Raw genomic sequence first — 27915 nt, 5'->3', positions numbered from 1 at the left:
CTCTAGCTATGAAAGTTCTAGATGGCATCTTCTTCCAGTATAAGGCTATTTTGTCTACATTGAAAATCTGTTGTTTAGTTTAGCCACCTTCATGAATTATCTTAGCTGGATCTTCAGGAGAACTTGCTAGAATTTCTCCATCTGCACCTGCTTCTTCACCTTGCAGTTTGATGTCACAGAGACGGCGCCTTTCCTCAAATTTCATGAACCCACCTCTGCTAGCTTCAGACTTTTCCTCCTCAGCTTCCTCACCTCTCCCAGCCTTCACAGAACTGAAGAGAGTTAGGGCCTTGCTCTGGATTAGGCTTTGGCTTAAGGGAATGTTGTGGCTGATGTGATTTTCTATCTAGACCACTCGGACTTTCTCCATATCAGCAATAAGACTGTTTTGCTTTCTTAGTTAGTACTTGTGTGTTCACTGGAGAAGCATTTTTTATCTCCTTCAAGAACTTTTCCTTTGCACTCAGAAGTTGGCTGTTTGCACAAGACATCTAGCTTAATGGCCTATCTTGGCTTTTGACATGTCTTTCTTGCTAAGCTTCATCCTTTCTTGCTTCTGATTTATTAGTACCACACTCTAACCAACTGAGCTAACCAGCCAGGACTTGCTTTTGATTTAGAGAGATATGTGACTCTTCCTCTCACCTGAAGACTTTGAGGCACTATAGGGTTGTTACTTGGTCTAATTTCATATTGCTGTGTCTCAGGGAATAACAAGGCCCAAGAAGAGGAGAGAGATGGGGGAAGCAGTGGAGCAGTCAAAACACACACAACATTTATCAGTTCAGTTCACCATCTTACACAGGTACAGTTCGTGGCACCCCAAAACAATTACAATAGTAATATCAAAGGTCACTGATTGTAGATCACCATAACAAATATAATAACAATGTAAAAGTCTGAAATACTGTGAGAATTACCAAAATGTGACACAGGGACATGAAGTAAACAAATGCTGTTGGAAAAATGGCACCAACAGACTTGCTCAGTACAGGGTTGTTACAAACCTTCAATTTGTGAAAAAACACAGTTTCTCTGAAGTACAATAGATAAAACACAATCAATTCATAAGTTGGTAATACCTACTGTTGGTGAGGAGAGAAAACTGGTAGAGCCTTTTAAGAGGGATGTTGTTGATCAAAATTAAAAATATAAATACTTACGGCCCAGCAATTCTATTTCTAGGAACTGATGCTACCAATATACTCCAAAACCAATCATCAAGACAAATGAACATTTATATTCATGACCAGTTGTTTATAATAGTAAAAAAACAACTTCATAGGTTCATTCATGTAGGATTAGTTCAATCCATTATGATACACCTTGTCAACAGACTCTTATGCAGATGTTAAAACAGAATGAAGACTGCATTGAGTTAAGGGGAGGGGGTAAGGCCTAGACTTTCATATATTACCACTGCTGTGAATTATTAAAAGCATACATACACGCATGGGCATACATACACACACAGACACAGGCATACACACACACTATACTGATACTGTCATAATTATTTTTCTGGTAGAAAACATGAGAAATTTAACAATGGCTTTCCGAAAGAAGATGTTGGAGAGGCATACTTTTATTTACTGTTCTATTTTGGTGTGTGTGCCAATAATATATATTTAAGACTTTAAGACTATAACTCTTAAAAATAGAGCATTTATATAAAAAGTCTTCAAATTATGGGTCTATCTTTAATTTCTAAGAATCAACCACCCTTCCTGAAAAGACTGAATATTCAACCATCAGTATGGTGGACAATCAATAAAGCTAACATTTCTTCCTTTCCATAGCAGTATCTTTATCTTTAGCAATTTCTCTTTTACAAACAAACAACACTGATTTTGTCCTGAGCACTCCTCCCTCCTTGTTCCCATACAGGCACTCAGCTGCCAAATCCAGCAGATGCTCCTGCATTCACACTGTCGGACCCTGGCTCAGGTATTCATCATCATTTACTAGACAACAGTAATGGTACAAGGAGATGTTGTTACTGAGATCTATGTGACAGCCACTTCACAGATTCTGCTTTCTAATTCCTACAGCAATCACAGAAGGTTGGTATTAACATCTCGTTTTTCTGGATACCCACAATATGATCACACTTAAAAAATGATGTAATTGGGTAGATGAAAAGCAGTGTCTCATTGCTTGAAGCCAAATTTCTCTAACTCCTAAAAGAGTGAACATATTTTTATTCATTTATTGACCATTATATTGTCCTGCGGGATCACCTGTCCTGTATTTTGCCCATTTTTTGGTTGGGTGGTTTGTCCTTAGCTTATTGATTATAGTAGTTTCTCATATATTTAGGATCTTTTTCTCTCAACTGTTTTTTTCTTAAATTTCAAACCTATGTTAAAATTGCCAAGAATGGTATAATGAACATCTATGTACACCTCAACTATATTCACCAATTACCAATTGTTAACATTTTGCACCTCTCTTTCAATCCTCTACTCCCAACTCTCTCTCCCACTGGGTAGACTTCCCAACATGGTGACACTTCTCATCCAAATACTTCAGCACATATTCTGTGCCTCATTATACTTTCTGTTCTCCTAGCACTTCATAGATCCTTTCTCCAGCCTAACGAACCCCCACAACTTCTTGTATCATACATTTACTGTCTCCTTTCCTTGGAATGTATTTTTGCCATTTTCCCTATATCCAAAACTTATCCACCCTTCAAGGTCCAACTCAGATGTCCCTTGATCCATGAGGCTTCCCTTCTCAATTTTCCTTCTGTTGTCTATGCAATGGCATATCACTTATTGCTTTCTTCTTGGCACCACCATTATTTATATATATGTCTCACATTCCTAACAGTCACAAGCACTTAAGGACAGGAAGTGTGTCCAACAGCAACTTGTATTTTCCACAGATCTTAGCACAGCAACTTGCAAATAGGAAACACTCAATAAGTATCTGCAAAATCACTGAATAAATGTATGTTTGTGAGAAAAACAGAGGGAAATAAGATTCTATTTCCAGGGCACCTGGGTAGCTCAATCAGTTAGTCGCCTGCCTTCAGTTCAGGTCATGATCCCAGAGTCCTAAGATCTAATCCCACATCAGGCTCCCTGCTCAGCAGGCAGTTGGCTTCTCTGCCTCTTGCATGGCTCCTGTGCATTCTCACTCTCTCTCTCTCTCTAGCTCTCTGTCTCTCTTGTTCACTCTTTTTCTCTCTAAATAAATAAATAATCTTAAAAAAAAAAAGATTCTATTTCCAACCCCTTCAAAGATTCTTTGTGATTTTCTACAAATCATTTAACTTTAGCAGTGATAATATCAATTATAAAATAATAGCTCTTTTATTTTTGTCAAGACCAGGCCCTTTATATATGCCATTCACTGTTTCACTTAATCTCCACAACAGCCTTATAAAGTAGACATTATTACCATATTACAAGTAAACAGAAGTGTAGAGAGATCGAGTAACATGTCTATGCAGGTAGGGTATTGGTCTAGGATTTCTGTCACATTTATCTTGTTATTGTTTATATTGCTCATTTCACCTGTAGCTGTAAAATGACTTGTTTAAAACTGGATGTTTGTGCCTACTTAGAGATAGATGAGTTCAATGACTAATGTTATTTAGCCAAAATAACCCAACCAACCAAACAACAACAACAAAAACCCAAACCAAAACAGAAAAATAACTCACACTTAATAACAGATAATTAAAGAAAAGTTGATATTTTCTGTTATATGCAAAAAGTGACATAACAATCTCTGGAACTCTATAATAGCTTGATTTAACTTTTAACTTTTTGATTTATCATGAACAGCCCAATACTTAGAGAGGCATGCTCTTCAAGCACATAAAAAATGAAGGTACTTTTCCTTTGGAGGGTCCTGGTGATGAGCTTGGTGATGTTAGCTGCTTTTCCACCAAAATCCTGCTGATGGGAATCTGTGACTTCTCTATTAAATATTTTCTATTACCTTGGAAAAAGCTCAGGCCAAGAGTCTAATGCCAGGGCCCCTCTATTATCAAACAAGGGATCTGGTTCCCTTCTCACAGTTCTGAGGCTTACCAGGCCAAATACAACTTCTCCGGCTGAACAGGGCTTTGGGACTTGAAATAACTTGGCTATCATTTCAGTTGTCTTAGAGCTATAATTTCAGTTGTCTTAAAGTCTGACACCAAAGTAACTGATAGGCTTTGATCTTGAGACAAAATAAGAAAAAAAGTTAGTGCATAACCAACTTTTATCACATTCTGTTTCCCTGAATTATATAGACAGTCTCCCAAACCACCACTGTGTTTAGTTTTAAACATACACACTCTTTTTTTTTTTTAGATTTTATATTTATTTATTTATTTATTTATTTTTAAGATTTTATTTATTTATTTGAGAGAGAGACAGTGAGAGAGAACATGAGCAAGGAGAAGGTCAGAGGGAGAAGCAGACCTCCCATGGAGCTGGGAGCCTGATGTGGGACTCAATCCCAGGACTCCAGGATCATGACCTGAGCTGAAGGCAGTCGTCCAACCAACTGAGCCACCCAGGCGCCCTAAGATTTTATTTTTTTAAGTAATTTCTAGATCCAACATGAGGTTCAAACTCACAACTCCAAGTTCAGGAGTTGCACGTTCCATCTACTGAGCCTGCCATGTACCCCATAAAGACATACTCTAATGAAATCTATTAGCTCATTTAAAAAGAGAAGCAGTGCCAAGACAAGTAGTAGATCCACATTCCCAGAGAGAACTTCAGCCTCACTGGTCTAGTCTCAGTCTCTGTGGTCAAGTCAAAGAATCAGCTTCTAATTCAACAGTGGGAGAAAGGAGCTGACTGTTTTATACACATGAACTCCAGATTTGAAATTAGGGATCCTGGAATTAGGAGCCTAGTCTCCAGGCTACAAGACTCTCAGGAAATCACTTGCCCAACCCCTATGAGCCTCAGAGTCCTGAGCTATAAAATGTAGATGACCATTCCTCCACCGGGCAGGATTTGTGATATAATGGATGTAAAGGCATTTAGCAGTTACCTAGCTTTAAAAATGCTCAATAAATGTTAATAAATACAACCTATGAGGAATCTCAAATCATATTTTTTAGAGATTATGATAATGTAAAGTGTAATATATATGACACCATTAAAGTTCGAGTGTTTGAGTTTTAATCATTTAATGGTAAGATTTGTTAAAGACATCCTGGATTCTGATATTTGAAGGACTAAATTTTACTCATATTTTATACCTTATCCAGAAAAATGAATCAACAAATGTGTGTTACTTCTCCATTGAATAAATAAATGAATACAGGAAATAGGTTTTGAGGTTATAAGCAACACTGCTCATAAGAAACTGTATTGAAATTCACAAAAGGCAATCATAATGCTTTGCAATTCCAATTACTGATAGCACTGCTCACCCTAATAGTTATTAAGGGCTTAAAGTTTGTTAGGAATTGGGAAATTATGGGAAAAGGATACAGAATATGTAAAAGATAGTTATTTAAATCAGAATCCTAGATCTGGGAAGGTTCTGAGCAGGAGAAGCCAAGAAAACTTGAGCCTTTCCCCTTCTACTTTATCAGTTAGGTTACTTGAAGTTATTTAAATGTACCGAGTTTAAATGCGCCTGCATGGCATGTACTTTTTGCTTTTAATTGTAACTGCAGATTTAGCAGGCATAAAGACAGAAAATTCAAATTGTGAAAAATGAAAATAAATGGTTGTAAATATAGAGACGATAAAAAAGCAAGAGGGATTTTGGGACAAACTAAGACTCAGAGCAATTTGGAAGACAAAAAGAGACTAACAAATCTTGATTCATTTTCTTCAAGGAGAGAGATATTGAAGCTCAAAAGGGGTGCTATCATCCTGCCAGTTTAATATTGATGTGCTATGTGGTTGAAATTTCTAATTGTCTACAAAGATGTAACATAATATGTCATCTTCACTTATGAAGAAAATTTCTGCTTTACTCAAAAAAGGACATACAGACCATATAAACCCATGCCCTCGGTACAGTAAGTAGCAATTAACTCTATTTTTTAATATGTCCCAGAGCAACTTTTTTAAAATCTTTATTACAATTCTCACATACATATTAATATAAAATATACCAGAGTTTTTAGATATTGGCCCCTCAAACATGAACCCTGAAAAATGTGTGAAGAGGAAAACAATGTCACATACCCATTTGTGATTGTACAAATCAATGTCTCCAAGAAGAGCAAGCTGGATTGTGGGTTATTCTTGTTACCAAACAAGAAAAACAGTCTGTGTCTGTGCGGCCAAGGTGGGGGCGGCGGGGGGGGGGTGGGGGGAGCGTTAAAAACACTGCTAAAAGCAAAGAGAATTCTTGGAACTATTTGACCTATTTTGAGTTGAAAAATAAAGTATACCTTAGCCCCTCAGTTCCTGGTCCACTCAAATATTTGGGACTACGGAGCTATATTTCATTAAATTGCTGGTCAGTTGTCAGGGACTGAGCCACACAAAAGGCACATGAAGTCCTCTTCTAAGAGTTAATACATCTTCTGCAAGGTCCCCAAACATCCCTAACTCTAATCAGTAATTGTCATTAAAAGCTCTCATTATGTGAAGGAAGTGTCATTAGAGCATCTTGCCCTCACAGGGTGTACAGTACCAAGAAGGCTGGAAGGGTTCATAAATTAGTGCCAATTCACTCTCTCTCTATCTACCACGCAATCTGCGGCAAGAGAGAAAATCGTATTTATACACATTAAGGCAAAAGCCCACTGGCCCCGGCAAAATTAACCTAAACACAAACTGAGGTTATTTGAGGGACTCCCCATTTCATTATGTGTCTCAGAAATAAAAGAGATAAAGTTTGCCGCCATCAATAACAGTGAACATATCTGCTGAATCCCGCAGATTCCAAGACATTAATAATTCAAAATCTTGTGGGAATTTTGTCATGGTGGAGATACGACTTGTCTGCAAACAGAGCTCGGGGGAAGCTCAGTATGATCTATTCTTCTATATATGCACAACTGCTGCATTCATCACGACACAGAGAAGAACACAGGATTCTCCAGCATCTCTACAATGGAAATTTTGGAATATATATCATAAAGTTTGTTATGTATAACATAATTAATTCCCAATCTCACGTGAAGAGTAATAATCACGATAGGTCATTATACCTTATAGATTAAAAGGATTGGTAAATACATTTTCTCTCCCTCATCTCTTAAACATATAGGCCATTATTCAAAAACTATTGAGATGAGTGGTCAGATGGAAAAAATATGAGAGAAAAACATGTTGGGCTCCCTGCCTATTGGAAGACAGAATGTGCGTGTGTGTGTGTGTGTGTGTACACAAAAATACATGTGTACATATTTATATGTGTATACATATTTGTATACATACACATACACATAGGTAGTATGTTTATATATACTTGTGTATATATATACAAACATATATACACACTCACACAGCCATGATCCCCAGATTTACTTAATAACTAGAAATTGACAACATCATTTACATGGCTGACTATTGTTCTGGGACCAACACCTGAGAAAAAAACACTAGAAAAAATATCCACCAATATTAGTCCCCAAAAGTCCCTTTAGAGACTACCCAGACCCTTAATTCTTGATAAAAGATTTCAAACCATTCTCAATATTAAGGCCAGAACAATCTTTCTAAAACTCAAATCTAATCATGTCATTTCCCTGTGGACATTCTTCCTATTGCCCTTAGAATAAAGCCCTAAATCCTCTTTAACAAGGCCCAGGAGACCCTGTGGGATCTAGCTACTCTAGCCTACCTCAGCCTCATTTCAAGCCATTTTCCACTTCATTTTCTGAGCTCCATGCACAATGGCCTTCTTTCAGTTCTTTGGAAACATTATGGGCAATCCTGCCTCAGGGCCTTTGAACATGGTGTTTTCTCTTAGTAATGTTCTCCATTTAGCAAATTCCTACCATTGTTCAGATCTCAGCTTAGAAGTCAATTGCTCAGAGAAGGTTTCCCCTGCCCTTTTCCTTTAAAGCTTAATAGGAAATAATTACTATATAGACAATGGAACAGGCAATGTACCCAACTTTTCACATGCATTTTTTTCATTTAGTCTCACAACAACCCCATGAAGTTAGCATTATTATTATCTCTATTTACACATGTGAGAATGGATCCCAGTAAGATTAAGAAATATATGGAAGATCACACAGCTTATAAATGGGGGAAGAGGAATTCACTGAGATGGTCCCTGTGATACATTCTCTCTTCACCTGTGTACTCTTTGGTAACATCTAAGTAGTTGCTTAACGTTTGCTTTCCACATTAGAATGTAACGTCTATAAATGCAGAAAGAGCATCTACCTTGTTCACTAAGATGTTGTTGTAATGAGGCTGGGAACATAGGGATCAACAAAAATCTCTTGTTGAATAAATGAGTATATGATACACTGAGTCATTTCTAGCACAAAGTAAAGAAAGGCTAATTAAAAATGCTCATAAGTCATTACCTATCCAATTCAAGCACTAAATTTGGAAAGCTGAAATGGCATGAGTTTTTAAGTACTATACGCAGTGCAGTGAATTCCATAGTAAATATAATCTGAATAGGAAATATATGTAGTGTGTCTTTAGGGAAAGGCAATTCTTAGTGCACATCTGACTCTACACTGGAACCTACCTGAGAAAGTAATTTACTCAGAGCACTTTCTGAAAACTCAGTTCTCTGTAGATTTCAGAGTAGGCTACATAGCTCTCAAGTCCAATTTCAAAGTATAAACACATTTAAAATCACAAAGAAATATTGCAGATAATTACAGTAAAATTGTTTCAAATACCCACAGAAGATCTATCTCAATTAATACAGCTAATCCTGAGCCACCCACACGCCCCATACTCTTCTTTTCTACCTTTCTGTAACAAAGTGGTTACTGAACATGGCCAAAGATGTAAGGCAGCTTGCCATTAAAAAATATATTTTTTTTCAAGAAGTGCAAATCATAAATTGTAAAGGCCTATTATACTAGATGAGCATTTATAAGTACAGCAAGACAAAAGTCTATAACTTTATTTTTAACAATACCTATTTAGAGAGCTTATAGAGCCCACCATGTACAAATACAATAAATATGAACAAATGAAAATATGGAGGACCTGCAGAAGATTCAAAGACATCATCCTTCTAAGTCCCTTTTCTTATCCACAGAATCACATTCCCCCATATTCTTATTCATAAGAATAAAATGAATAATCTCTATTTTTCAAAAGCCATGCCTTATTAGATATACTTGAACTTTGTTCAGCTATCAGAAATGTTTAAAAGACATCATGTTCTCTGATCAACAGTTCTACTTCTTCCATGAAGCCCTACCTGACCATTTCTATCTTCCCCCAAATCTGAGTTCTCACTCCTTGTTACCATGTCACCTGTCCCTCATGTACATACTTCCCTATTAAAGCACACAGTTTCTACTCCCTTAAATTTCATATATTTATGTGCACATGTATCTCTTTTTAAAGTAGAAGCTCGGGGCACCTGGGTGGCTCGGTAGGTTAAGCCTCTGCCTTCGGCTCAGGTCATGATCCCAGGGTCCTGGGACAGAGCCCCGCATCGGGCTCTCTGCTTGGAGGACAGCCTGCTTCCCCCTCTCTCTCTGCTTGCCTGTCTGCCTGCTTGTGATCTTTCTCTCTCTGTCAAATAAATAAATAAAATCTTTTTAAAAAATAAATAAATAAAATAAAGCAGAAGCTCAATCAGGGTAGGTTTTTCATCTGATTAAATTTTGTACCTCCTTTCCCATAATAGCACTTGTCATAATGAATGCACATAAGAGATAGAACAATTCACTCCACAAATAAATAAACATGGTTGTCTGTGAGTGATGTGGAGTCAGGTGCTAATATATCTTTGCCCCCAACAATACTAATGGCAGACATGCTCTCTGGTGCTAACATGTAATATCAAGTGAAAAACCAAAAATAACGAGAGTATGTAAAATGCACAGCACAAATTTCTTATTACAAGAGGGTTTCTACTTTGGTTATTCAATATTTCAATGTATTTTTTAACTGCTAAGGCCCCCCCATTTGTAGATAATTATGTATGCAACTCATTTTTCTTTGCTCAATTTGGACTTTACAGAACTTAACATTCATAAAAATCAGTATGATATCCTTATAAAAGTAAGCCACATTGGCCCTTGAATTCAAGCCACTAGTCATTCTTCTCTGATTATAGGTCAACCTACAAAGGTTTTCTCCCCACATACTTCCAATATTATTCCTTCTTCTTTCTAGCCCACCTGCTACGTAATCATGTCTATCTGAGGAGAATCAATGAGCTAAATAGCTGTGATATCATTGGATATCTTCTCCCCCACCCTAAACACCCTGATTAGTTCAATTCTTTGGCCACAAAGAGGGATCATTATGTTAAATTTTAAGTGAGGAGATAACTAATTTGGCCAAAGCAACTCAAGGGGCTTAGGATATTGAAAGAAACAAAGATATTGGTGGAAAAGCCAATTTCAATGGAAGGAACATATTTAAATAAAAATTTTCCCTCCAGTGATGGACATTTTACCAAAAGCTTTAAATAAAATGCATTATTTCATGCATTATGGTATGAAAGTCAAAGCTCATGAAAGTAGAAAAGGTTGATAGTTTCAGATTACATTACTCTAAATAAAGAAGGAATTGTTGCTGACATCACCTTAAATATATTGCATATTGACATGTTTTTGACGGAATTATAGTTGTGTGGCACAAGTCAAAATCAAATTTAGTTCAATCAGCTGCAGCATATTTTTAAAAAATAAAAACATATTAGGGATACAAATATATGAAAAGGCCTTTATCAACCTTGCTCTTTATGTGCCCAATTTTCAAATCCCTACTTATTTGCAAGCAAAAAATATGTACATTGGTGAAATTGTGGGATTATATATTCATAAAAAGAGTAATTTCAAACACACACACAAATTCCTGACCATTGCTTCCTCAAAAGTTAACTGAAAAAAGGCAGGGAGGGGCCTGCTCCTTTAGAATTCAGTACGACAGGTTTAAACCCATACAAGGAAAAGTCACCAAGATTTAAACATAAATAACAAAGGGAAAATGAGAAAAAGAAATATGAGAATTAAGTCAAACACTCCATAAACTGAATTCAGATTCTAGGATTTTACAGGGCATTAATCTAATATATGTCAAATTAGATTTTCAAATTCCATAATATTTGATTTCTTTTCTAAAACTGGTTTACTCTTAATCCCAGAAGTTTTTCTTTCAAAGATAAAGTACAATTCTAAGTGAGATTTCTATTCAACTAGGAGCTCTACTGTTGATTTTTAAAGTATTTATGAATCATATTTATGATTTTATCCTCCCTAAACATTACTTTTGACTTTAATAAAGTTTAGACTCATGTAAGAACTCAAAGATGGTTTAATGTGGATTAAATAATACTCATTTAAAAACAGGACCACTGGTACACTATTTGTCAACTAAAATAATGTCAGAAAAGTTTTTAGACATCTGAGAATTTCTTCCAACTTCAACTACAAAGCAACAAAGAAGTCATCCAGGAAATTCAATGTAAAATAGATCTGCTTTCGAAACACAATCCCAAAAACATATACAATTGACCACAGGTAACTCTTCTGTCTTTGCCGTGGGACTATAAGCTTTAGTTGGAAAACAGCATGACTATGCTCCAGTCTTCAGTGCCTGAAGAATCTGCACAGCACAAGAGTCCAGGATTTTCAGCAATTGGACAGCTTGACCATTCCTTTACACCCTGCTTAATAGAGCTTCTCAGTAATACCACTCATGAACTTCAAGTCAGAAAAGGACATCACTCAAAAGGAGTCCTTCAGGATGGCCAGTCCACTCATCCTAAGTGATATTGAAACCACTGAAGTCTGTAGGTTGGCTCAAAAGCAAATAAAAGACTGCAGTAAGGCATGGATGTTTGTAGTCCTTGTATAGAGAGTAGATCTGGGGTACCATCAAAACAGGGCAGTGGAAGAAACACCTTTAAGAATTCTCTGGAGTATAATTTAACAATACAAAATAAAAGTGGAAACTAAAGATGGAAAAAAAAAAAACTGGATAAAGCAATAACAGAAGAAGTTGTTCATTTTGGCCAGAGACTCTGGGCACCAGAGTTTAAGCAGAGTTAGCTCTTCGGGCAGTGCAGATGCATAAATGTCACAAGTGTTGTTATTGTCTGCAACATCATACTGCAGAACAGAGCATTGTTATTGTCTGCAACATCATACTGCAGAACACAGGAGCTATTCTCCTAGTAGCACCTTGAGATTTCTGGAAACATGTGAATATGTGTGTACATGAGCAAATACCTGGGAATAATTACCTCTTCTTCTACACCCTCAATTTAAAAAAAAAAAAAAAGACTCTATTCTCTGCTGGAAAAAAGATAGATATATCTCTTTACATAATATGATATTTATTTTGGCAATGAAATAGCAATTAGGATATAAGGAAGAGCCTTGTGAAAAAAGGTTGTGTGAACCACACTAATGTCATTTTAGACAAATCTGCCATGATGACTATTCTGTGACCTGAAACCTTCATGGCTAAGACCCTCTTCCTGCTCAATCCCTAACTACTTTTTTCCTTTTGTTTACCATATCCTTAAGCACATCCTTGGCTCATAATGTCCTTAATCTTCCCTGGAGATATAACTTGACATGTACCTACTCTTAAAGATTGTCCTCTTGAATGGTCCCTCAGTATTCCCAGTCTCTGGAGCTATAAAAATAGGTCCTAAGGGAGGTGGGATGATGGAGATCTACTCGTCTTATAACCACCCAATACAGGCTTCTGTCCATAAATCCCCTTAATAAACCATTTCTCATCAAGTTAGAATTGCCGGCCTTTCTCTTTGGTCTTAGGGCTCCTTCAGCCTTTGGAGATCATTCAGCATACACCTTCCTTTCATGGAACAAAAGTAATAGTTACATATAATTACACACACACACACACACACAAACACACACAATGAATATGTGGTATCCATTAAAACTTAAATATTTTATTTCTTTCTGTTTAAAGTACAGTAAGAGAAGAAGTATCAAAAAGATTCTTTATCACAAAAGAAGTCAAAGAAGACAAATTAAGATCAAACCACAATGAGATACCACCTCACACCAGTCAGAATGGCTAAAATTAACAAGTCAGGAAATGACAGATACTGGTGAGGATGCGGAGAAAGGAGAACCCTCCTACACTGTTGGTGGGAATGCAAGCTGGTGCAACCACTCTGGAAAACAGCATGGAGGTTCCTCAACAAGTTGAAAATAGAGATACCCTATGACCCAGCAATTGCACTACTGGGTATTTACCCTAAAGATACAAATGTAGTGATCCGAAGGGGCACGTGCACCTGAATGCTTATAGCAGCAATGTCCACAATAGCCAAACTATGGAAAGAACCTAGATGTCCATCAACAGATGAATGGATAAAGAAGATGTGGTATATATATACAATGGAATACTATGCAGCCATCAAAATAAATGAGATCTTGCCATTTGCGACGACATGGATGGAACTAGACGGTATTATGCTTAGTGAAATAAGTCAATCGGAGAAAGACAACTATCATATGATCTCCTTGATATGAGAAAGTGGAGATGCAACATGGGGGATTTGGGGGTAGGAAAAGAATAAATGAAACAAGATGGGATCGGGAGGGAGACAAACCATAAGAGACTCTTAATCTCACAAAACAAACTGAGGGTTGCCAGCGGAAGGGAGGTAGGGAGAGGGTGGTGGGGTAATGGACATTGGGGAGGGTATGTGCTATATGGTGAGTGCTGTGAAGTGTGTAAACCTGGCGATTCACAGACCTGTACCCCTGGGGCTAATAATACATTATATGTTAATTTAAAAAATTTAAAAAAAAAAAAGAAAATCAGAAACTCCAAAGGAGAATCTATACAAAATTATACTGTTCATAACAGCAGTGGAACATTTGTTTTAAGAAAAGTAGACACGCTTTGGACCAGTGATCAAGAAGCCCTTTGATTTGATATAATAAGAAACAGCTTTATGGACCACAGCATGCCAGAATTAATCTTCTTCAGAAAAGAATGTCTGGGTGATGTCAAAAAACAAGATGCGGGGGCGCCTAGATGGCTCAGTGGGTTAAGCCTCTGCCTTTGGCCCAGGTCATGATCCCAGGGTCCAGGGTCCTGGGATTGAGTGCCACATGGGGCTCTCTGCTCAGCAGGGAGCCTGCTTCCCGCCCCCACCCCCACCTGCCTCTCTGCTTACTTGTGATTTCTGTCTGTCAAATAAACAAATAAAATCTTTAAAACAAACAAACAAAAGACAAGAGGGATAAATATGACTTTGTAAAATTTGTTCAGAGAAGGTATTGGGGAGGTACTTATGGAAGGCCATTGAAGAGGGGGGTTCAGGTAACATCTGTGTGATAAGAAGGAGCCAATCCAGTGAAGCCCAGAATGTTCCAGACAGAAGGGAGGATTAGTGCAAAGGTACTAAGGAAAAACAGCCTTGGTGTGTTTGAGGAGAGAAACTTTGTATTGCTGGAGTGTGCTGAGTATGCGGTGTGGTATTGGGTGGAGACGAGGATGATAGGGCTAGCTAAGAGGACACTGTGGGTTGGGATAATGAAGCCATACATTTTCTTCTAAGAGCAACAGAAGACACCAGATGTTTTAAAACTAGGGAAGAGTCAGGAGAGAGTATGATAATACAACGTGAGGTTTATATTCTAAAAAGATGACTTTAGCTGATGAGTCAAGTCAGAATTTTAGGGAAATCAGAATAGAAGCAGGCAAGACTGATTAGGGAATAATTTATAGGGTGGGAGACAAGAAATGATGGCATCTGGTATTTGAGTAGTGACAGTGAAGATGAAGACAAGTTGATGAACTCAAGATATATTTTGAAAGTAGATCCCGTGGGATTTACTGATAAATTAGATATGGGGAGAGGGAGATAGTGAAAGAAATCCAGAAATAGTCTTATATTCAAATAATGAGTAGCCATTTACTGAAATGAGAAAAACTGAGGGAGACGCAATCTAAGGATGGGAAGGGAGATCAAGAATTCTATTTTGTGGGCACCTGGGTAGCTCAGTGGGTTAAAGCCTCTGCCTTTGGCTCAGATCATGGTCTCAGGGTCCTGAGATCAAGCCCCGAGTCAGGCTCTCTGTTCAGTGGGGAACCTGTTTCCCTTCCTCTCTCTCTGCCTGCCTCTCTGCCTATTTGTGATCTGTCAAATAAATAATCTGTCAAATAAATTTAACAAATAAAAAATTTAAAAAAAAAGAATTCTATTTTGCATACAATAAATTTGAGACTTTTATTAGATATCCAAGATGAGATATCAAATAGGCCTTTTGGTATATATGAGTCTGGCATTTGGGGAAGAAGTTAGATTTAAAGATATCAGTTTGGTAGTTGATGAATTTTGATGTTACATAAAACCATGGAATTGGGGGCTCCTGGATGGCTCAGTTGGTTAAGCGTCTAACTCTTGATTTTGGTCCAGGTCATGATCTCAGGGTCAAGAGATCAAACCCCATGTTGGGCTCCATATTCAACGTGGAGTCTGCTTGAGATTCTCTCTCCCTCCCTCTCTCTGCCCTATGCCCCCCCCACCAAAAAAAAAAAAAAAAAACCCAAAACAATACAAAACAACCATGGAATTGGATGAACTTTCCTAGGGAGTTACTGTAAACAGAGAAAAGACCAGGACCCATGACCAAGCACTGAGACACTCTAACATTTAGAAGTTAAGCAGAGCAAAGAACCCACACAGGAAACTGCAAAGGGGTGGTTGGCAAATAAGATGGAATCCCAGGAGAGAGAGGTATCACAGAAATGAAGAAGAAAACATGTTTTAAAGAGGGTGTGATCAATTGTGTCTACTACTCCCAAGTGTTTGAGCAAGACAAGAACAAAGAAACCATCACTGGCTTTGGACAGATGGAGATGACTGGTAACCTTGACAAGAACTGAATTAAGTTCTTAGTAGTGTGAGGGAGATTTGATTAGAGCATACTGAGGAGGCATAGTGCTGTAAGGGCTGAAGACTGAAACAGCTGTTTCAAAAACCACAGCTAATAACATCCTCAATGAGGAAAAATTGAGAACTTTTCCCATAAGGTCAGGAACACTACAGAGATTTCTGCTCTCACCACATGTACTTACCATAGTACTAGAAGTCCTAGTCATGGCAATCAGACAACAAAAAGAAATAAAAGGCATCCAGATCAGCAAGGAAGAAGTCAAACTCACTGTCTGCAGATGATATGACACTCTACATAGAAAACCTAGAAGACTCCATCAAAACACTGCTAGAACTGATAAACAAATTCAGTAAAGTCACAGGATACCAAATCAATGGACAGAAATGTGTTGCATTTCTTTACACCAATAATGAAGAAGCAGAAAGAAATAAAGGAATCAATTCCATTTATAGTTGCACCAAAAATATTAAGATATCTAGGAATAAACCTAACCAAAGAGGTGAAAGACCGAAAACCAGAAAACACTGATGAAAGAAACTGAAGATGACACAAAGAAATGGAAAAACTTCCTATGCTCATGGATTGGAAAAGCAATATTGTTAAATGTCTATACTTTCCAAAGCAATCTAAACATTTAATGCAATTCCTATCAAAATATCACCAGCATTTTTCACAGATTTAAAAGAAATAATCCTAAAATTCGTATGGAACCATAAAAAGATCCCAAATAGCCAAAGCAACCTTGAAAAAGAAAAGCAAAGCTGGAGGCATCATAATTTGGACTTCAAGTTATATTACAAGCTGAAATAATCAAAACATATGGAACTGGCACAAACTTAGACACACGGACCAGAAGCACCTGGATGGCTCAGTAGTTAAGTGTCCGACTCTTGATTTTGGCTCAGGTCATCATCTCAGGGTCGTGGGATCAAGCCCCACACTGGGCTCTGTGCTCAGCGTGGAGTCTGCTTATCCCTCTCCCTCTGCTCCTTCTCCTGCTCTCTCTCTCTCTCAAATGAATAAATAAAATCTTTTTAGAAAAACAGAAACACAAATCAATAGAACAGAAGAGAAAATCCTAAAATGAACCCAGAACTATATGGTCAAATAATCTTCAACAAAGCAGTAAAGCACATCCAATGGAAAAAAGACAGTCTCTTTAACAAATGATGCTGGGAAAACTGGACAGCAACATGCAAAAGAATGAAACTGGATCACTTTCTTAAACCATACACAAAAATAAATTCAAAATGTAGTAAAGACCTTAATGTGAGACCTGAAATCATAAAAATCGTAGAAGAGAACACAGGCAGTTCCTTCTTTGACATTGGCCACAGCAACTTCTTCCTAAATATGCCTCCTGAGGCAAGGAAAACAAAAGCAACAATAAACTATTGGGACTACATCAAAAGAAAAAAGCTTCTGCATAGGGAAGGAAACAATCAATGAAACCAATAGGCAATCTACAAGGGGAGAAGATATTTATAAAGGACATATCTGATGAAGTGTTGGTATCCAAAATATATAAAGAGCTTACAAAACTCAATCCCCCAAAAACAAATAACCTAATTTAAAAATAGGAAGAAGACAGGAATAGACATTTTCCAAAGAAGACATACAGTTGGCCAACGGACACATGTAAAGATGCTCAATATCACTTATCATCAGGGAAATGCAAATGATAACTACAATGAGATATCACCTCATACCTGTCAGAATGGCTAAAATCAATAACACAAGAAAAAACAGGTGTTAGTGAGGATGCAGAGAAAGGGGAACCCTCTTGCACTGTTGATGGGAATGCAAACTGGAGCAGCCACTCTGGAAAACAGTATGGAGGTCGCTCAAAAAATTAAAAATAGAACTACCCTACAATCTACTAATCACACTGCTGGGTATTTACCCAAAGAATACAAAAATACTGACTCAAAGGGATCCATGAAGTTTACAGCAGTATTTTATCTACAATAGCCAATGCTACCAAGAATTACCATAGAATATTACTGAGCCATAGAAAAGAATGAAATCTTTCTATTTGCAATGACATGGATGAAGTTGGAGATTATGCTAAGGCAAATAAGTCAGTCCACTCACCTGTGGAATTTAAGAAACCAAACAAATGAGCAAAGGAAAAAAAAAAGAGAAGGAGGGAGAGAGGAAAAAGGCAAGAGGGAGAGGTAAACCAAGAAACTCTTAACTACAGAGAACAAACTGATGGTTACCAGAGCGTGGGTGGGTGGAGGGGTGTGTGAAAGAGGTAACGAGGATTAAGGAGTGCATCTGTGATGAGCACCGGGTGATGTACGGAAGTGTGGAACCACTATATTGTACACCTGAAACTAATATTACACTATACGTTAACTAACTGGAATTTAAATAAAAACTTAAGAAAACTGTTTGTTTGGGAGGAGAGCAGTGAAATGGGGCACCAGCCAGAAGGGGAGTGGGAAGACTGTAACTATGCGGTCCAGCAGAGGCACACACTCAATCCTAGTCTGGTTTCGAGGCTTAGTATTAATATCTGGGATAGAAAGCAAAATTTTGAGGGGGTTATTTTGAGTCACTGATACAATCAATACTTATTGAAACATTTACTGAATACCTACTAGATGCAAAGCACAGTGGTAGGAATCAGAAGAACTAAGGATATGTGCTCAGATTTTCAGCACTTGAATTCTTGCTAGAGAGCAGAACACTAATCGTAAAAAAAAATAAATTTGTGGAATTTGGTTCCAAGAAAACCAAAATAGTAGGCTAAGCGTCAGGTCCCACTGGACTTACTGGAGTTCACATCTGACTGATGTGATAACAGAGAGACGGAGGGACAGGTTTTCAATAAGAACTCCTACTTTCCACACACATATATGTTACCAGTCTGGCCTTGCACATACATATTTTTTTCTTTAGTTTTTTTCAACAGGAAGTTTGTACCATTTGACCACCTTTACTTATTTCACCCACAAAGAAGACAAAAGAAACAGAAATAAATTAACACGAAATAAAAATTGCATAAAATGTATGTTGACAGGGAATATATATTTATGCATAAAGTGTAAAGAAGGTGAGCAACAAGAAAAACACCCAAAAAAGAACAAAGAATATACGAAGTCATCAATGAAAGGAAAGAAATCACAAGCACTGAATGGCCCCAGGACTCAGAATAGCTAAAATTGGGTTGCTGAGTAACAAATAAGAGAGAAGCATCAGACAGTCATTCAGCCATGATCAATCAGTACTTTTCCTACAGATCACAAGCTACTCAGTAGCAGAGAGTAAAAGTCTTCAGGCTAGAAAGACCTGTTCAATATTCCTCACTTCCACTGGCTACTGGTCCCCTAGGAACCTTCAGTGTTCTGGCAATCCCCTCATCTGCCCTATGCTCTACTCCCATCCTCCCCACCCCCTCACACTGGGATCACCATCTGGCCTGGTTCATCTTCTGGATTATGATGGATGACTTACAGAAATAAAGGCAAAAGTCAGATACACGGAGGGAAGCCAAATAAGAACAAAAGGACAGGGATGGAGTCCTTTTCCTCCAGCCCAGTATTAATAAGCTTTGTATTTCTTTATGCCCAAGGGACCTACATGGATACTTCTGTAAGAGAAGGAAGAAAGAATGGAGTGAGAGAAGGTAACACTTACTGCATGCCTCTTACATGCCAGAAATTGTGCTTAGGCTTCTCATGTTTCCATGTTTGTTCCTGACAACAATCCTGAGTTGCCTATGGATGAGGAAACCATGACAAAAAAAGAAAAAAAAGATGAGGATTTTCATCCCAATGTACACAGCCAGAGAGAAACAGAACTGGAGACTGAAACCAAGTCTGTGAACTCTAAATACTAGTCTCTTCTTATTATAAATAAACACCAAGGCGTTGGTTACCTATGTTTACAATATATTAATTCAAGAAGAAATTACATAAAATTAGTAAGCAAAAAAATACATGAATGCAGTGAATTTGCGATTTGGGGTCCTCTGAATTTGAACTTTTTGTTGAGAATGCAAAGGTCAACTAAGCTAAAAACTATCTCAAAATAAACTTTCTGAAACATTTTTAGAAACTAGATTAAAGGGTATAATTAAGTGCTATGTAGACCTGTCAGGAATGGAATAAAAATTTACATCTGTACAACCACTATAAAAGAAGGATAAACACACACTTAGAATCATTATCTTCAGAACTGAGAGTAAGTTACAGCCATGCTAAACCATTAACATGTCAGTGCGTATTTCCTGCCTCTACACCACCACAGTAAAACCTGCTTAATTGGGAAACTATCTACATAATGATACTACCATCTACCATCAAATCCACTGTCCCATCCAAAGTTTCACCAATTTTCCCAATCTTTTTCTAATCTAAAATAATGTTTCACAGTTAATTGCCACGTCTCTTTATCTGGAACAATTCCCTATTTTTTCCTTGCCTGCCATAATCTTGGTATTTCTAAAGAGTACGGGCCACTTCTTTCACAGAGAGTCTAGGTTTGTGTGTGCTGTTCTCATGGTTAAGTTCAGGTTACGCATTTTTGATAGGAACACCACAGAAATGATGCTCTACCCTTCAGTTATCACATCAGGAGGCAAGGATGGCCATCTGCCCCTTTACTGGGGATATTCACTTTGACTGCTTGGTTGAGGTGGTGTCTTCCAGGTCTCTTCTTGGTGAAATTACTATTTTCCCTTTGTAATTAAAATATTTTGAGAATACTAGTTGCCAAAGTGAAATACTTTGAGAATACTAGTTGGCCAGTGCAAGTCCCTTCAAGCTTCTGACATCTTCTGACATGTCCTCATCACTTTTGAACACTAATTATATTTAATTTACTTATTTCCCCATATGTCCTGTATATAACCAGCCCGCTGCCACTGTCAGCTCTGACTACCTCCTCGGTCTTACACACCTCCCAGGACCCAGTCGCAGTCACCTCCTCAGTCATGGACCCATAAGCCACCCAACTCCAGCTGCATCAAGGGGAGGTAAGGGAACCAAAATTATTTTTAAAGAAAAGATAAGGAATTGAAGGGGAAGAGGACAGGAAGGGGACAGGAAGAAGAACAACTCAGCTTCAATATTCCTGACTTAGAGAAGTCAGCTGTCAGGCTAATTATTGTTTTTGCAAAGTTGCCTTTTCTCTGTGGTTAGTTTGAAAATACTCTCTTTGAGCACAATGTGTAGTAGTTAAGAGTACAGACTTGGGAAGTAGATTATTTGGACTCAAATCTGAGCTTGACCATGTACTAGCTGTATAATCTTGGGAAGATTTAGTAACTTTTCTTTGTGCCTTATTTTCCTCTTAAAAAAAAAAAATGGAGACAATAGCAACTATCTATAATTGAGTGTGTGAGCGTGTGCATGTGTATGTGTGTACATGCTTGTGTGCATATATATCACTTAGGAGATTACCTGGCACAAAGTAACCAGTATACAAGGGTTTGCCATTACTATTAGTGGTAGCTGCAACTGTAGTTGTTTCTGTTGTATCAAAGTTTTATTCTGATACACAGGGGATTTATTCATACTTATCCTGCTTGGGGGTTGGTGAACTTCTCCAATTTAGGAATTCATGTTTTGCTAATTCTGAAAAATTCTTGGCTACTCTCTTTATTCTCTCTGAAATTCTTGTCTGGAACTGGTTGTTATATTAATTTCTATGCTCAGAGTTTCTGGCCCCATGAAAATGGTATAGATTCTTACTCTCCAACCATCCTTAGCACAGGCTTGGAGTGCCATTTTTCACAGGAGACTCATTTTCTTCCATTCAACTCTCAGCCTAAGACAACACTATCACTTATCACGGCCAACGGGAAGAGTTTTTCTCATACTCTTTTCACTGAGAGGGCATTTTTCAGATTCCCACATTTACTTGATAGTCTCGGGTCTAGCTCACCTCTTGGAATATGCCCAAACTGCATTTCATGTAAGTCTGCACGGAGATTTAGTACCTACAAAGGTATGCAGCATTCTTATGTGTACCACTCAGGCTTTTGATAATTGTCTTTTTAACACAAATTCCTAGAAGTGCAACTGATCCACCAAGAACAGGGTAAATAACATGGTGGTTTCTGTTGTGGAATCTGGAGTTAGAAAGATACAAGTTCATATCTTGACTTCATCACTTAATAGCTGTTATCATCCAACTCTTTTTAGTTCTAGTTTCCTCATTTATAATACAAGACTAATAACAGTTATTGAAAATAAAAAATACAATACAGGCTACGTGTTTGGCACAGCACCAAGTCCATGGTAGCTTTGATAGATGCTATTATTGTTGTTATTATTCTAAGTATTTCCAGTTTTGATCCACATTGTGAAACTGCCATCTACAGAGATCATATCTTATTTATAGACCTACCAAGAGTCTATATTTCTAAGTCTTTCCATTCTTTTCCATCAGTCGATCTTGTTAAACTTTGCTGATTTCACAGATGGAAAATATCTCACTTTTATTTGCACTGATATGATCGTCAGTTTATTTTATAATTTTATTGCTCATCCATGTTTATTCCTCTGTGAATGTCCAGCTTAAGATCTTTGCTCATTTTTCCTTCGGTATATGTCTTTGCTTCCTCTTCATCTATAAGAACTGTTTATATATTAAAGATAAAAATATCCTCATCTATATTTTGCTTCTTTGTTAGAGTGAACTTCAGATATGAAAGCACTTCCTTTATAAAGGATGAATTCACCGTCAGAATAAACTGAAGAGGGGCGCCTGGGTGGCTCAGATGGTTAAGCATCTGCATTTGTCTCACCCCCAGGTCCTGAGATCAAGCCCTATGTTGTACTACCAGCTAAGCAGGGAGTCAACTTCTTTCTCTCCCTCTGCCTCTCCCCCTGCTTTTGCTCTCTTTGTCCCTCTCTCTCTCTTAAATGGCTAAATAAAAATTTAACAACAAAAAAAAGAATAAATTACAGATGTAATCTTTACTGATATGCTGTAGTAATTTTGGTTATTACTAGTCTTGTTTGTCAACTTCACATGATAACAGCATAGGGGTTATCTTTCTAGATCAGACCCCATCTTGCTCAACTCTTGCAAAATTCTGTTTCTAAAGGATGTCCTAGAGAACATGAAAAATATAAGAGACTATGTGTAGCATAATATTTAGAATTATTTAAGATCTGTTCAGAGTTTATGGGCAGATTTGCTATGACTTAGTTTCTCATTGGTTCTGTAATAAATTCACCAAAAACCCTTTAAAATTACTTTCCTGCCTGTGTTAAGTACCTCTTACTTGTTATGTTTCGGGAGTTTTAAGAATGCCCTTTTCTCTTTCTGTTTCCAGATCCACCATCTTGGTCCATGTTCACCTTATATGCACCATTCATGATTTGATAGATTTCTACTTTACTGGCCAAAGAGTCCTCATCTTTCACTTTGTCCTCATATGTCAATTCCTTTTCTCTCCGTCCTACTCCTCTGATCATTTTGTAATGAATTGGTAACCACAATAATGAAATTTACCAAGAAAACTGAATTTTGAGATGCTGCCATAACTAATGGAGTCAGAGAAATGATGAAAAGGGCTTTAATGAGGTTTGAAATATGGTTGGAATATTACAGATAGAAAATCAATTTGGAAAATGCTGTCAGCTTCATCCACAGGGGAAAAATTATTTAAACACACACATCTAAAGGACAGAAATAAGTTTGAAGGCAATGAAGCACTGACAATTGTTTTATAATAGAGAAAGCTCACTTTTTCTTTACCTACATCAAACTATCTACCCATCTATCTCTCTATCACTCTATCTATCATCTATCACTACTTTGCTATGATTAAAAGTCTAATTTGGTAAATATCTAAAAACCTTGGGTACTCAAATTCTGCAAAAACTAGTAAACAATTAAGTATCTGACAAATGTAAGTATTTGCCCTTCATGCTAAACAAACTTGGATGAAGAAGAAAGTTTTATGACTTCTTAGCAATACCACTAACAAAAACAATGTATAATTAGGGTCACTGCATACAATGGGTTTTATCTTCCTCAAGAAAAAACTAAATTTTGTGGCCTCAGGACTGGTGAATATTTGGGAGAAAAGTGTATCTTTTGTTGTTTTTTTATTTTTATTTTTTAAATTTTTATTTATTTATTTATTTATTTATTTTCAGTGTTCCAGAATTCATTGGTTATGCACCACACCCAGTGCTCCATGCAATATGTGCCCTCCATAATACCCACCATCAGAAAGTATATCTTTTCCATAAAGCCATTTAGGGTACATATTTCATATACTGTAAAACTTCATACATCAAAGAGAAATTACTATTTAAACAGATTATCAGGTTATAGAACAATTAGAAGCTACAGTTCTCTTAAAATAACTCTAATGAGACCTGAAAAACTGCTTCAAATCTGTATTATTTAAACATTCAGCATATTCTCTGTTCTTAATCTTTGAAAATTAGATGAAAGCTATGGCTCTTCTCTCTAGAAAAATCCATATAAAATTATAGAATATATTTTAATATAAATTTTCAGAACTTACTAGGATCCCAAGCTCCAGGCTCAAAAACTATTACTCTAGAGGAAATATAATTTTTGAGACTATCACTAAATGCCTAATATATGAACTAATCTCCCTTTTCTACCTTAGGCACTCCACTCTATTTATTTTGGAGCACAGAAGTGTTAAAGTTTCCCACCTTCATCTAGAAGCTCTTCATCCACGCTTTGCAGAGTAAAGCCTTGACAACTCCTGGAACTTATTGCCAATGCAGCTCCTACCAGATCTCCACTCTCTACTATGGAGGGGAGCAAGAGGAGTGTCTCAACCAACTATACTCAAGATCTAATGATGTGCCAGAGCACCCTTAGCAATATGACACATTAGAAGACAACAACCATCGATCTGCGTGGTGCCTGGTTTCTAAGGTTCTTCTTCTTTTTTTTTTTTTAATATATATTTTATTCACTCATTTGACAGAGAGATCACAAGCAGGCAGAGAGGCAGGCAGAGATGGAGGAAGAGAAGCAGGCCCCCTGCCGAGCAGAGATGTGGGGCTTGACCCCAGGACCCTGGAATCATGATCCGAGCTGAAGGCAGAGGCTTTAACCCACTGAGCCACCCAGGTGCCCCTCTAAGGTTCTTCTTCACAAGCTGACAATGCAACTCTGGTCTCACATGTAAACTGGATTCATTTTGGTGATGGACTATTTTCCACCCCCTTGCTTTCCCTCTATCAACTACCAGAGAGCCTAAAATATGCAAAAGTCAGACTACCACAGTGAGGCTAACTAAGTATGCCTGAAAAAAGAAGTCAACTTTCCAGCTCCCAGCCTCTTTCACATTATATAATAATTTCACTATTAAAGGTGGGGGTGGGTGATTTCTGAGAGCAACAGATCCATATTCATTCAAATCCAAATACAGCATATTTTGAACTCAAACAATTTTTTTTAATTTTTTATTTTTTATAAACATTTATTTTTATCCCCAGGGGTACAGGTCTGTGAATCACCAGATTTACACACTTCACAGCACTCACCAAAGCACATACCCTCCCCAATGTCCATAATCCCACCCCCTTCTCCCAAACCCTCTCCCCCCAGCAACCCTCAGTTTGTTTTCTGAGATTAAGAGTCACTTATGGTTTGTCTCCCTCCCAATCCCATCTTGTTTCATTGATTCTTCTCCTACCCACTTAAGCCCCCATGTTGCATCACCACTTCCTCATATCAGGAAGATCATATGATAGTTGTCTTAAGTAAACAGCTACTGGGTCAGATTCTATGAATTGCCTATCCAATAGCCATACCCATCTTCTTACAGCTAACAAAGCCGGCTTTCTTTGGGGCAACAGTATGTCCAACCTAAGATATGACTCACAACTAATCCACTTGTCAATTCCAACTCACATGAGCCTTAAATGTACCACAGATACACAAGATATTGATCCCCCCTAACCCTCAGGGCAAATAGGCAGGGCTTGGAGCAGCAGCATTCTCTTCACTCCCATCATGTATAACAAATGTTATCTTTCCTTTGTGTGCCAAGAAGGGAAAAAGGTCAAGAAGCAAAGGAGAATTCTGTTCCCTTTGGTAGACACTCAACCTGTCTCCTTTCCTTACAGCTAGCAGTAACCCTCTGGTTCATTTCTAGTCAATGAATTATTAGAGAAATTCTGCTGAAAGCCTCTTGTGAATGCATGTCTTACTTATTAAAAGGGCAAGAATGAAAGGAAAGCTTTCTAGCAATGCCTTTCTCCTTCCATCACACCTTGAACAAGGACACAATGCCACAAGGACATAGTAGTCACCTTGCTACTAAGATGGCAAGAAAGTATGAAGGTAAAAGACCAACAGCTAAGTAGAGCAGAGCAGAGAGATGGAAAGAGTTTGGAACTTGTTTATATTGTTGAACATCAGAGGATCAGCAACTGTCTACTTCCCATCTTCTTATCAATGGGGTAAAATAAAATGTCTGTATTCCTTAAAGTTGACTGAGGCATACTCGTGGATGGGACACTTCAAGTCCTTTTTTTTTCCCTCTGAAGCATCCTCTATTTCTCACTTGGTAGGAATATCAGCTCTTCTGCTCCTCCCAGTTATCTACTGCCTTATCATCTATTAATGCCTTCACCATTTTGAGTCACCATTTTGAGTCTGACTTGCATGATGCCAGGTTCAATGCTATTAATTTCTATTGTACACTTTATAGCTCAGAACTTCAAGTCTCCTAGAAATTTTAGTACATTATGGCAATACTGTGTGTAATTATGCAGCTATGAGGAAATTCTTAGTGCCACTACAGATTCTTACACTCAGGATGTATCAGTTTGCTTCAGATGCCATAACAAAATACCACAGACTGGGTGGCTTAAACAACAGAAACTTATTTTCTACATATCAGAGGCTGGAAGTCTGATACCAAGGTGCCAACAGACTTAGTGTCTGCAGGGACCTCTCTCTTTGGTTCACAGAAATTGGCCTTCTCATTGTAACCTCACTAGCCTTTCCTCTGAGTAAGTGAGCACCTCTGGTGTCTCCTTCTCTAATTATAAATAAACCAGGTCTATCGGATTAGGGCCCAATCCTTGGGGTCTCATTTAACCTTAATTATTTCCTTAAAGACCCTAGCTCCCAAAATAGTTACACTGGAGTTCAGGACTTCAACAAAATGAGCTTTGGGAGGGACACAATACATTCCATAATTCAGGGCTTGGGTTAAAAAATAACAAACTCTAAATCTCTGAACCAACAACCTGGGAGCAAATATCTTTTCATACATTCTGAAAGATAATTTAACTAATTCTTTTCTGATATATGGGACACAGAGAAAGGAAAGTTTAAGTGGGTACGTATAGGCAAAAGCTCAGGAATATTCAGGTACTCTCAATCTATCTATGAACCAAAAACATCAACCAGTGCTTCTCAATAAATGAAAAGCACACTCCAAAAATGCAACTTTGGAAATCTTTTTTAAAAAGTAAGTGCAATAACGCTTTTGTTCCCAAATAGGAAAAATGTGTTTAAAAAGAGTATATTAACAAAAATGCCACATTTGTCAAACTCAAAGCACTACATGATGTATGATTCAATTTATGCAGTGTTCTGAAAAAGTCAAAATTACGGGGACAGAAACAGATCAGTAGTTGCCAGGGGCTGGGAGGGTGGGTGGAGGCAATGTCTCCAAAGGAGCACAGGGAAACTTTAGGGGTGATGGAATGTTCTATATCTTGATTATGGTGCTATGTACATGACTATAAACATTTGTCAAAACTCATAGAACTGTACACTAAAAAGAATGAATTTTACTATATGTAAAACATACCTTAATTTTTTAATGGGAGAAAATGGCCCATTTGGGGACTGATGTGAAACGAAAGGGTTATTCGTGCTCCGTTAATCTACACTGTGGTAACCAATCAAGAACTCTAGCAATAAAGAAGTCACCCACATACTATGCAAAATTTTAAGCT

The 27915-nt window shown here is 37.6% G+C and overlaps 1 protein-coding gene across 7 annotated transcripts in view; it reads right to left on the bottom strand.

Annotated features, from left to right (window-relative positions):
• Positions 1–27915, bottom strand: part of SLC10A7 (solute carrier family 10 member 7) — a 254159-nt gene that overhangs the window by 122137 nt on the left and 104107 nt on the right. For 2 of the 7 annotated variants that reach the window (XR_006606249.1, XM_045078339.1), the window contains exon 6: positions 19628–19707. The exons of the other annotated variants lie outside the window; for them this stretch is intronic. Coding sequence is in view for 1 of the 2 variants with exons in the window: in XM_045078339.1 (XP_044934274.1) it covers positions 19628–19707 (80 nt within the window). In the remaining variant the exon portion in view is untranslated. The remainder of the gene's footprint in view (positions 1–19627; positions 19708–27915) is intronic. 7 annotated transcript variants of the gene reach the window in all.

Source organism: Mustela putorius, unplaced genomic scaffold, assembly GCF_011764305.1.
Source record: "Mustela putorius furo isolate JIRA1106 unplaced genomic scaffold, ASM1176430v1.1 tig00000242_pilon_pilon_pilon, whole genome shotgun sequence".
Classification (NCBI taxonomy): Eukaryota; Metazoa; Chordata; class Mammalia; order Carnivora; family Mustelidae; genus Mustela; species Mustela putorius.
Note: the sequence above shows the minus strand (reverse complement) of the source record. Positions and strands in the feature narration are given on the sequence as shown.